The sequence below is a fragment of the Anopheles arabiensis genome, chromosome 2, assembly GCF_016920715.1.
Source record: "Anopheles arabiensis isolate DONGOLA chromosome 2, AaraD3, whole genome shotgun sequence".
In the NCBI taxonomy this organism is placed as follows: Eukaryota; Metazoa; Arthropoda; class Insecta; order Diptera; family Culicidae; genus Anopheles; species Anopheles arabiensis.
Genome location: NC_053517.1, coordinates 35,531,642 through 35,543,898, shown reverse-complemented (window position 1 = coordinate 35,543,898; position 12,257 = coordinate 35,531,642). Strand labels below are relative to the sequence as shown.

The following is a 12,257-nucleotide window of genomic DNA, read 5'->3' as shown; positions in this document are numbered from 1 at the left end:
AATGTGTGGTTTTGGGGGATAGTATACGATGGCACAGCAGTACTACCACTAGCATAGACTTGTAATAGTTCACACCAAACGATAACAAAGCACTAGATTTTTAGGCGATATTAATAACTATATAGGTAGCAAATATTAACATATTATGCAGATCAGTTAAGTATGAAAAGAACCACTTAATCCAAGATCGACTATCGAGGGAGGAAGTGTTCTATAAAAGAAAATAATAATCATTTGATTGGTACGCTGTGGCCAACCAGGTAGAGCAGAACAGCACCACTCGTTTAGTTTTAAGTACATAGCGCTATCACCACAACCGAAAGCGATCTAATTATGTGCTTTGTGTGTGGGATTTTTCCTTTCTGTCCCTTTCCACTGAAAACTGCTTGACTGCTCCCAAACAAACACAGACACACACACACATTTAAACACACACACATACACATACGTATGCCCTGTCCACCGTGCTCTCCAGACACTCGGTTTTGAACATTACCACTTTCGCCTAATGCCGGTGGGACGTACACTACTACTAGCAAGGGCATTGAACGTAAAATGTTGTAAAATGACACACAAACACTACAGACACTACACATCGAACACTGCGCCACACGTGGCTGATAAAAGGGTGGGAGCAGAAAAAAAACATTCATGCTATCACTTAACAGGTGACGGGGAAAGTGGCTTAGATAACAGGGGAACACATGCAAACACACGCACACACTCACATACAAATCCATACACCTAGCAATCGGTTGCTTTGTTTGCGTTTTGGTATCGGCATTAGGGAGTATGCGCAAGTACGTAGTTGCTACTAGTGCCAGTACTTATTTGCGCATTTGTCGCTTATTGGCAACACAGCGCCCATGCCTAGTACTATCGCTTATGATTACTATTATTATTATTACTATTACTTTTGTAATCGGTTTTTTCGGCCTCAACTCTGCACGAGCGTGGATGCGCTTGGCGCTTCTCCTCATCGGCAGATTGTTTTTGTTTTGTAGTTTATATTTATACAGTAGTGATTATTTGATACACTTTTATATTTCACTCTTCTTGTCTTCCTTTCTCTTTCTCTTCTCTCTCTCTCTCTATATATATATCTCTCTCTTTATCGTTCTATATCTCTATCTGTATTGCATCTTTTTTATTGTAATGTCACCGCAGCGAACTATTGCACTGGGGTGTGGATGAAGCGTATGGTGAAGGTGTGTGTGATACTTTTGCTACTCATTTTTTTACATTACACTTTAAGTAGTTGTCTTTCATCCTCACCAACTCTGCATCGCACACATCAAACACTACGGAATAAAGTAAGCTCAAATAGATAACAAAACACGCACACACTCACACACACACACTCACACATAGTAACGAAACATCTTCCCAGAGATATTTTGATATTATTGTTGTTGCTGTGAATGCACACCGGTGCCGTCTTCACCGTGGGTAGCTTAACAGGGGTGGGTATGGTGGGAGCGCGAAAACAGTGATTTCTGATAGCTTTGCATTGTCGTCTATGGCAACCTAGTAGACCTAGTGCGTGCTCGCATCGCTTGCTGAGGTTTTGATAGTTTGTTTTCCATTATACGTCTTCACGGACTACTGTGTGGCTACAAAACTGTGTACTGGGGCTTGAAGTGTGGAAGTGCCCGGCACCAGCCGCTTCCACCCATTTGGGAGCAGGATTTGGGCTGGTGCGGAACATTCTCCCCATATCTTTCCGCCCCACCACTCAACTATAGTGTGTAGTGTCTGCAATCGAACCGAGATCGGGCTAGCATTTCCTCCCCTACACATTCTCTACGTCTCCCTCCCCCCTTGCTATGCTCTGCCTCATTCCTCAGTGTCTCCCATGCGTGAGCGGCACACCCCGGGGAGGATTGCTGGCCGTTCGCGATTGCAGTCCTACCTACCATTTCCCGTACTGTTCCTATTTGTGTTTCCATTTAGTTTTGGTTTTTTGTTTTCTACATTTTAAAGTATTTTTTGTTTTGGTTTGTTTTGTTTTTGTTTTTCTTCTTTTTATTGAAATGCGATCATACGTTCCAAGCATGGGTGCATTAGTTTGGGGTGTTGTTTATATGCTTCCTTTCATAGCTGTTTTTTTTGCATTTCATTGTGGCAGACATTTGTTTTGTATTTCATCTTTCACTTTATCGTATATTACCTATACAGCAGTATTTTATTAAAACATTTGTTTTAACCTTAACTATATTTCCCAATTCAAACAGAACATCATACACTCTTGCTTGAAGCGTGTATGGTACATCTAACGACAAACACTGACCACTGAAACTGAGTTCTGCTCGAAGGTTGCCTTCAATTTGATTTGCCCACAACTGTTCAGTATGACTTGAAACATTGCTCACCCTTTAGCCACAGTTCAATTTGAACGTTATTTCTTTAGTTTTACCAATACTCGGGCGGGGTTTTTTGTTCACTTGAGAGCTTTCATGTACTTCGCTCTCTGTGTTTAGTTTTGAATGAAGCGTTCAGCACTCGTGTCATAATTCTAAATTTGGAAATTATTATCTTTTAGACTACTATACTTAGCACAGAGTTTTAATTTATTATTCTACCCATCTCCATTACTCCATCTCTCTCGCATTCTGCCAGTCAGCACACAAAAATACAACGAATAAAACATTCTGTCAAACATCAACAAATGTACACATTTACCGTATTTTTCTCTCCTCTAATTAAAACATTAAATTTCACTCATGTGGCCATTGTTGCGTGGTTCTGTTTAAATTTTGGTGCACAAACACCACCATCTAACGGTGTAAAACAGAACACCGGGCATGTCAAAAAGTTGACCAGGAAAACCATTAATTCATTCACTTCACTGTATTGCGGGCGCTCCTAGTGCAGTGGAGAGCGGTTTGGTTGTTTGAATTGTGATCACAAAGTTTACCTTCTGCTAAGCACTGACGAGCCCATGAACAGTGTATTGCTTTGCTTGTTTGTTTTATTTTTAAATTTTTAAGCACCATAGGTGGTGTGAAATAGTGGAAACATGGATTAGCTCAACTGTTGTAGTTCGGAATGTGTATTGATAACAAGTTGAGAGGAAAAAAATCAGCAATTGCTTTTAAGAGTTAAAGCTTTTGGAATTGGATACTTTGCAACAGGAAATTGCACTGTTGCTCTCAATTAGAGGAAAGTTTTCTTATAAAACACAAACACATTGAAACACACACGCACACATTGCTTTTGACGTTTCAGTTCAGCCGATGCAGCCGTTTTGGCTGACAATATTTTAAAACCTGCCTTCATTATGAGCCATTTTTTGTTGGCATGACATACATAAAGTAGAAATTGTTTGTATTATTTTTTGCTAAAAATATGCTGCATTAACTCGAGCATCTTCTTTCAACTTTATTTTGTTGCTGTAGGCTGAAACTCGTAGAAGAAGAAGTACAAAACACACACGAGCAGATGAACGAGTTAAACGAAAGACTTGTTCAAGCGACGAACCCGACATTTTAAAATTGTCCACATATTAGAATGTGATGACTTAATACATGTAGATAATCATTTGTATTCTGTATGTTCTATTTGTTTCGATGCATTTGTTATGTTTCTGGCTGGGGCACTCTGCGCTCTCTCTCTCCTCCTTCTCTTTCTCGCTCCCTTGTTGATGATAGGCAGTGTCTCGAAAATGTGCCTCTAATGTAGTGAAACGGCACAATTGCATGCTTCAAAATGTGCAACCTCGTTCCATTTGCTCATCATGAATCGTAAACGAAGGTATGTTTACTTCAAGTATGATTGAAATTCACTTGCACTGTTCCCTTTTTATCGATATACATTATTGCTTTGCATTTACCTTACCAGAATGGCATAGAACGTGGCATTAAGATGAAGGTGCGCGTTTTGTGCGCTCACCCCGTCTCGAGGGCGAGACACATCAAATGGTAAGAAACGTAGAGTGGAGTAGAGCAATAAAATCGCGCGCATTCGTTTCTATTTTACAATTCCTATTTCCAACTTGTATTATTTAAGAGATGAAAAAGTTTTCACCACTACGCATCACAAAGCGATGCTTTCACGCAGTTATCAACATTTCTGTTGCAAACGCTAAACCGCTCCAACCGTGTAAACAAGAAGACGGTGGTGGCCCTCTCCTGCACCGCACACGGCAATGAGCGTTGGGAAAGTGTGCAGGACAAGTGCAACATATTATCGTCATCATCATGGCAGCATTTTTCGTTGACAACTGTGTGGCTTATGTGTCACGTTTGCTAAGAGCGCACTACAGCTAATTAGTATATGCCTAAATGGCTTACAAAAATGTGAGATGAGCCACTTGTCCCGTGCGTTGTGGTGCCGTTCAATTCAGCAGAAATTAGTACGCACACATAAATGCATATATGCTCATGCTTGGCTCTCATCCGTTTTGATCGAACCGAAGGCCTGGCAACTCTATGCAGTGTAACTGTTGGGTATTTGTTTGTTTTGCTGTTGTGGTTGATGATTTGTAGTTTGTATAAATGCTAAAACCTGTATTATTTCCATCTTACCGCTGTACATGCATAATGGACAATGATTAGGTTATCGGTTGTACATGTTTGCTTGTTTGCATTACACAAAACATCTGGTACACGATAGCACTGAGAAAACCGGTTTATGATCGGTTTTTATTTAATGTATTTTTGTTTGTTTTAGTTTTGTTTTTTTTTACGTTCACCTCTTATGCAGCCTTCTTTTATCAGTAATATGTATATATATATTAGCTTAATAGGTATAAAATCTACGCCGGTGCGCGTGTATTGCTCTAATGGCGCTAACATTGTTGCTTCATTGTTAAACAATATTCAGCACGTAACATACATACGGACGCATCCCTTTCGCGCCCGCCAAACAGTTAGGATCGATGTTTGCTATTGCTAGTGACACATAATCGCGCAATCGCGTGCCCACCTGCGAAGCTGTGGGATGTGCATGCATGTGTGATAAGGTTAGATGCGCTTCCGTCCCATCCCGCAAGCCCCATACGTCCACCCTTTCACCCTATGGTTCAGAAGGAACTGAATGGGCATTTTGTTTCCACTTCCCCTTCAGTCCCTTTTATCGAGTAACATTAATGGTCTATGCTCTTATCACAATTATGAGTTGCTCGTTCATTTGTGTATCCGTGCATTGCACACACAATGGCTCACAACGAAAGATAAACAAAAAACGGAAGTAAAATGGTAAACGATCGGGTTTTTTTTCCTTTTCTTATGTATTTTAACGATCATTACACACACCATGCTACTGTAATCTTCGATCGATCAAACACTGCACAGCCGCACCCTGCTGCGCTGCTCCGTACCATGTGCAGTAGGCTATTTCAATACGATCATGTTCTTAACGTAATCATTCCTTATGCGTTTCGCTACAGTAGGCGCTGCCTCGGTTTTTTTGCTCAGGTTTGCAAGACATTTTATAGAACCGTCTTTGCTTGTTCTCTTTACTGATATATTTTGTTAGGTTTGCTTTTTGTTTTAAATACATTTTGTAAGTTTTTTTTGTTGTTGTTGCATCAATTCGTACGGTTAGGTTTAGCAGGTTAAAATTGTCTGTTTTGTTTTTGTTTGTTTTTTTCTTTTCTTTCGTGTGCTTCTTTTCCATTTTCTCTCTTCTAGTTGGTTTAGCAGGTTCGTACAAAAAATATAACAATATATTCCTTGCTTGATCGCTATTACTTTTTTTTTGTTGCGCAAATCCGTTGGTTCCGTGTTTTTCTTCTTTTTTGTTATTATTAGCATCAAATATGTCGGGCTTAGAGTGGGTTTACTTTGTTTTTTTTTTTTATGTAAAATAAATTTTACCTTCGTTTGCCAAGAGAGGTTTAAAATAGCTCATGAACAATATGATCGATTGTTTTCATTTATTTTTGTTTTTTTTTGTTATTATTAGAGTTCAATTATTTCATCTTAACACTGGTCCTTTGGGTTCGGGTTCGTTTTTGTTATGGTTGTGTTTTGTTTATCGTGAGTTGTTATTTAAAATTCAATGTGTTTGTTACATTTATCGTTTATCGCTAGGTAGGGGAGGATCATTTCGAGTTGTGTCTCGCGATGCGTTGGGGGTGGTGTGGGGGAGGCTTTGGGAATTACGCGACGGTCATACCGTGCTGATCAGTTACTAACAGCGTCGTGTGTACAGATTTCTTACCTTCAAACGCTTCAAAAATACATTCAAACATGATCGCTGGATTATGTGTGTTTACTATTATTACACAGCACGAGTAGGTTAATTTGTTATGTTTAAAATAACACCATTCCTTTGAATTTGTGTGTGTGAGTATGTGTGTGTGTGTGTGTGTGTGTGTGTGTGTATCGGAATGTGGTTTGAATGTTTTTCTCCATCCAAGCCTCAAACAGCCTCGTCTCGCATCGCCAGAATGCGTTTGTGCTTCGTTTTATTGCCTCTTCAGTTAGTTGTTCGATTTGTTTTCCCTCGGTAGGTATATAATATATTCTGATATATTTATATAGGTGACTATGTTTAGTTTGCAGCTGTTCTGCAAATGGCTGGTAGCCCATTTGGTTAAAAATGTGTTTTCATCTCGCGTTTGCTAAATAAGTGTTGCAAAATAGTGCTTCTGGGTTGGGTCTCTGTTTTGCGAGTAACGTAAAGCAGATTTGCAGAAGCTCAGTGTACGCATTCGGCGGCCACAGACAGCACCATTGGAATTGGAATCCACTCTTTTTGTGAGGTGGGAGGGGGTGTAATGTCTAATGTAGTGCGAATTAGCAGTAACAATTTGCGGCCCACGTACGGAGTTCTTACCCATCGGCATCGGTTCGCAAAAGGACAGGAACGGAGTTTCAAGGGGGTTTGGGCAAACCTTAGCTTCTTCGCTTAGAAGTACGGGAGGGGGCCCTTTCTCCAGCGCATGATAGTGGAACAGTCCAGATTGATCGTGAGTAAAATGCTTTAAGGACACTTTGAATGATGGATTTTTGAGGGAACAGTTGCCCTGCCACAGATATTCTATTTAAAAAATAATAACAATTGGAAATAATACTAGACTTTGCAAATGATTTAGTGTAGGGGAAGGTAGGTAAAGACGGACACCTTAAGGAAAATGTAAAAAATTTCGGTATGTATTAATACAACGACCATGAAAATGTGCATACATTATCTTAAACTCATATGTTATCAGAAAATGTGTTGAAACTTTTAAGTTTCTATCGCATTATATGATTTTTTCATGAAATAAAAAAGTGTTTTTATTTTCGTGCAGTTTTGAAATTTTCGGGAAAGACGGATACTTGATATGGGTAAGATGGACACCTGTAGAAAACGTTGGACATTGAAGAGATTTATAGTATTTTAACATATCCCATTGATTTCTACGTCTTGGTACGTACATAAACCAATTCTTGGCCAAATGCAACGGCGTTTCATTCAGCCATGAATTTAGGAACTCCTCGAATAATGCAGAACCTAATGCATTATTGAAATATCGGGCATTAACAGCTAAAGTTGTACTAGCTTACAGAACAACAGTCTAGAACTTTCCTTTAGGAAATTACTCCGCAGAAAGTCCGCGACCAAAGCATGTTTTAGGGACTTGCTAATAGGGGAAGCCATTTTGTTCATTGACGATTGAACTTTTTGATGCTTGTAATCCTATAGTCCATCTATTCCTGCACGATTTCATATCAGTGCTCCTTTGTTTTGATGATTAAAGTTGTCCAAGTCGGTGCAAGATATTAGGTTGTGAAGTGGCTCACCAGCGTCGACCGAGTAATAGCATAACGCATGGCTGCTATTTTTACCGGTGTTTCATTTCACGTTAATTTCAATACTTTCTCTAGTTGCCTGAATGGTTTATATCTTCGAAATAACCTTATTACAGGTGTTTGATGAAATAGATTTATCACCAATTGGTTGAAGAAGTAAAATAAATCAACAAATTCGGTGTCCATCTTTCCCTTCGACAGAGTGTCCGTCCTTCCCGCCTTTGGCGTCAGAATGTTTAAACCACCAGAAAACAAGATTTTTTATTACTTTCATTATCGTTCTTTCACCAGTTTTGTGCTTAATAACCACGACATCTCACTCACGCAATAAAACTTCCGAAAATATAAACAATGCAAACTACATAGCTTAAGACCTGCAGTAGTCAAATTAGATTCACAAGGGTGCGCACGATTGAAAATTTGGTTTGTTCGTGGATTTAACCAATTTTGAATATTTTATGCCAAAAATGTTCTCAAAAAGTGTTGTTTTACTTTCAGTTTGGGTGCTGCATTATTCATTTATTCGAAAATTACCTTTTTCATGCATTTATGAGAAGTGTCCATCTTACCCGCAGTGTCGGTCCTTGCATACCTTCCCTTATCATTTTGTTAGCTTTGGATCGAATTGCATTTTTAGCATCATTTTTAAAACAATTGTTGAACAATGGACGATATTGTTAGAAAAAGTCGCTAAATAAAAACTCATTGAAGCAACCCAGCTATCCTAAATTAAATAAAGTATGTGTATAAGTCATACGAAATTAAGGGGAAAGCCTTTGATAAATTACGAGAGAGCATCAATTGTCATAAAAGAAAACAAGGGAGAAATGTTGCTACTTTGGTTTTGAAATATGTTTTTCCCTAATTTGAACATGTAATCTGGCAGGAGAACAAGTTAGAATGTAGTAAAAAAAGCAATTCACACTGGACACATATTAGACCCTCACGTACCTCTCAAAAAACCACCTCTGGAGTAAGGATTAATGGAACAAGGTAAGGGGATTGCTCAGGTCAGGGATACGATGTGGCGGCCAAAACGTTCTGGAACCACCTTCGGTACTTCTCCACTAAAATGGGGTCCATTTCCTCCCTTGCTTTGTGGTAAAACATTAAATACTGCTCACACACTTTTTAAAAGTTTTCAGTTCTCTCGATTTGATTCAAATGATTTGCTTACTTGCTCTCTGTCTCACTCACTCTCGCTCGCCTTTCCTAACCTTCGAAAAATCCAATATTTTTGCGCACCGGTGACGCGGAGCTGCACTGCGAATCGGTCTTCTTCAGGATGGAGGAAATGTAGGGCCCTTCGCCATTGCCCGCCCGGTGTATGGTGGTGACCGAGTCCTGCTTGGTCAGGCTGCCGCCCCGCTTCTGATCCGCGAACGATATGACGGAGTGCTGCTTCACGAGCTGGTGCCGCTTGAACGGGGCCGGCGTGGCACTTTCGTACACTACAATAAGCAAGAACAACAAGGGATGTCGCGTATTAGTGGCGCTTGGCTTGCCGCGCCTGCCCGTTCCAAAGGGCAGCCAGCGGCGCCGGTCCCAGCGACGGACCGGACTGGTGGTGGTGGTGGTGGTGGTGGCGGTGGTGACGGTGGAGGTCGTGCCGCTAGCACTAGCTGCTGTCGCACCCGACTCCAAACATGCGTGACATACACTAGCGTGCTTACTACTGGGGTGGAAGGGTGGGTGCTCGATCGGCAGCTCCGGTATCGTACCGAGCGTACAGTGGGCCCGATCGATCGCCGTCGGACGGTGCACTGCGGGGACATGCGGTGAAGCGGATGAAGCAATGGTGTCGCGGGCGTTGGCCGCGGTTCTAGCAGCAGCTGGTGCTGGTGGTGGTGCGGAAAGGATATCGCTACGAACACTAACATCGACATTCGCATTCACATTCACATTTACATTCACATTTACATTCATGGGTGCATTGGGGCCGACGGGCTCACCGGCAGCCGGATGGGTCGCCACCGGCCGGACGGTGGTCAGGGTGGGAAAGGCCGTGAAAGGGTGCGTGCATGCGTGCGTTCGTGCAATGGTGGGCTGGGCGGCGGTGGGAAGGCGCACCTCACCAGCGGAGCCGGGTGGGCGGTGCGGCTGAACCGCACCGGTACGTGCGGGAGCGTGTGATGATGGGTGATGGGGGACAGCAGCGCGGGCCGAGGGGCGCCGGCCGGCGAACCGGAGGCGAAAGCGCAGTGCGCTCAGCGGCTTACCTGATTTCGGCTCGTTGAAGGAAAAGATCGAGTCCTGCTTCACCAGCTTGTGGCGCTTGTGCTCGATGATCGAGAGCACGCTGTCCTGGGAGGAGAGCGACGCGGAGTACTTCTTGTTGGGGGCGGGCGGGCCGCCACCGTTCGCCAGCGTGCCGACCGGGCCGCCGTGCTCGATGTACGAGATCTGCGTGTCCTGCTTGCACAGGATGCCCTTGCGCGGCGGCTCGATGTACGAGATCTGCGAGTCCTGGCGCGATATCGAGTCCGAGGCCGAGCACTGCTTGGACAGCATGTCCCGCGAGCTGTTGCTGTCCTGCTTCAGCAGCATCTGGCGCGAATTGTCACTGTCCTGCCGGTACAGGATCGCTGTTGGAGGAGGAGGTAGAGGAGAGGGAAACAAGTAGTGTTAAATCATCGCTCGCGCGGACGTATTTGCGTGCTGCTGCAAGGCTTACCCGATCGTGACGCAACACTATCCTGCTTCAGCAGCAGCGACTGCCGCGATATGCTGCTGTCCTGCTTGAGCAGCATGTGCCGCGACAGGTCGCTGTTCTGCTTCGAGATGGCGTGGTGCTTCCGGCCACCCTTCTCCTCGTAGATGTACGACACCACGTCCGCCGACTTGACCGAGGGACTGCCGCCGGCCCGTTTCTGGCTGTTGTGGTAGTGCGAGGACTTGCGCGTGCTGGTCGAGGAGGAAGCGATCGCTACCGTTTCGTAGTATCTGCAAGCAACAACAACACACCATTGAATTGCAATGCCTTAGCAAGACTGTATTTTTTTCCCTATCGCAGTACTTACCGCAGCCGTCCGCAGCACTTGCGCGATCGTATGATGGCCGCGAAGCCCTTGCGGTACTTCTTGTTGAAGAACGCGTACAGGATGGGATTGATGCAGGAGTTGGACGCACCGAGCCACTGGGCGATCGGGGTGGCGATCTGTAGCAGCTCCTCCTCGCTGCTCTCGAGCGCCCCGCCCAGCTTGATGCGGGCGAAGATAACGTACAGAGGTAACCAGGAAAGAACGAACAGTATAACAACTACAACAAGCATTTTAACAACTTTGATTTTGGCCTTTTGCTGCATCCGGTCCATCTGGGCGTCCTTCGAGTCGCCCGGTATGGAGCGGCGCCAGACCTGTACGGAGGAGTACGCCGGTTGATCTCAGTTAGTACAGTTACAGTTTATCTGTTTATTATTATTTTTTTCGAAAAAGAATCGCCCCACCTTGATCCAGATCAGTATATAACAGATGGTGATAAGCGTCATCGGCAGCAGATAACAGGCAACAAGATTCGCGAGCAGAAAGTAGAGCGCCCCGTCCGTCCCAGGTGGCCACACCTCGACGCACAGCTTGATGTCGGGCGCTTCCGGGATGATCGGCACGAGGTCGAAAAACAGCGCCCACGGCACGGTGGAGCTCAGGGCAATGATCCAGATGCACACGATCATAAACCGAGCCCGTCGTTTCGTGATCTGCAGCTTCAGCGGCCACCAGATGGCAAGGAAGCTGTGGAATAAAGTTGTAGAGGGAGGAAAAACATAACAAGTGTTCAGTTAAATATTGAAGCTTTTGTTTGTGTTGAAGCAGCTACACTGACTGCCTTTCCCCGCCGTTGCCAGTCACAGTGTACGGTACTTATCAGATGATTTCCCAACCAAAGTGGCCAGGCAAACAGTATTAGTTCAACAAACATTCGTCCCTTTAGGGCTTCCTTAAAAGCCGGATAAAATGTCTCCATCGTTGTCAAATAGTGCTTCAAGAACCATTAGTGACTACTACCACTTACATCGTCATTTCTACTTCAGACCATCAAGTTCTCAACCGTCATCACAGTGTGTTTATGGTGCATTTAAACCTAAAATGATTCGTTTTATCATCACAAACATACTCTCTATGTGCCATAATATCAACTTCTACTCTATTTTCTGTCCTTTTTGTATCAATAACCATTCGTAATGGTATAAACATTGTTCGTTGGATGTGGCAAATAATCCAACTTACACGGTTTTTCGAGTCAATTTCCAATACCTACAACATTTTTCATTGATTGCGAGATGTTTTTCAACAGCTATCAAATGTTACAGGGTTTTTAGAGTCACTTTCAAAAGTAAACATTTTACGGCGTGCAAGAAGTTATTCCACGACACTCTGTTATTTCAATTTCATCATAATAATTTTTAATTCCTTCAGCATGGTTCTCAACTCTTGCCCTGTCAATGGGTGATGAGATACGGCTTCAAACTCCGGTGAAAAAACGATGGCAACATCCCATTGAAGAGTTGAAAATCATGCT

At 43.2% G+C, this 12,257-nt stretch overlaps 1 protein-coding gene across 1 annotated transcript in view; it reads right to left on the bottom strand.

The window, feature by feature from the left end:
• Positions 1 to 7,184: 7,184 nt before the first annotated feature.
• Positions 7,185 to 12,257, bottom strand: part of LOC120895708 (neuropeptide SIFamide receptor-like) — a 99,851-nt gene continuing 94,778 nt past the window's right edge. The window contains exons 4-8 of the mRNA XM_040299267.1: positions 11,188 to 11,470; positions 10,763 to 11,097; positions 10,417 to 10,685; positions 9,962 to 10,327; positions 7,185 to 9,193 (exon numbers count right to left, since the gene is read on the bottom strand). Coding sequence (XP_040155201.1) covers positions 8,955 to 9,193; positions 9,962 to 10,327; positions 10,417 to 10,685; positions 10,763 to 11,097; positions 11,188 to 11,470 — 1,492 coding nt within the window. The 3' untranslated portion in view covers positions 7,185 to 8,954. The remainder of the gene's footprint in view (positions 9,194 to 9,961; positions 10,328 to 10,416; positions 10,686 to 10,762; positions 11,098 to 11,187; positions 11,471 to 12,257) is intronic.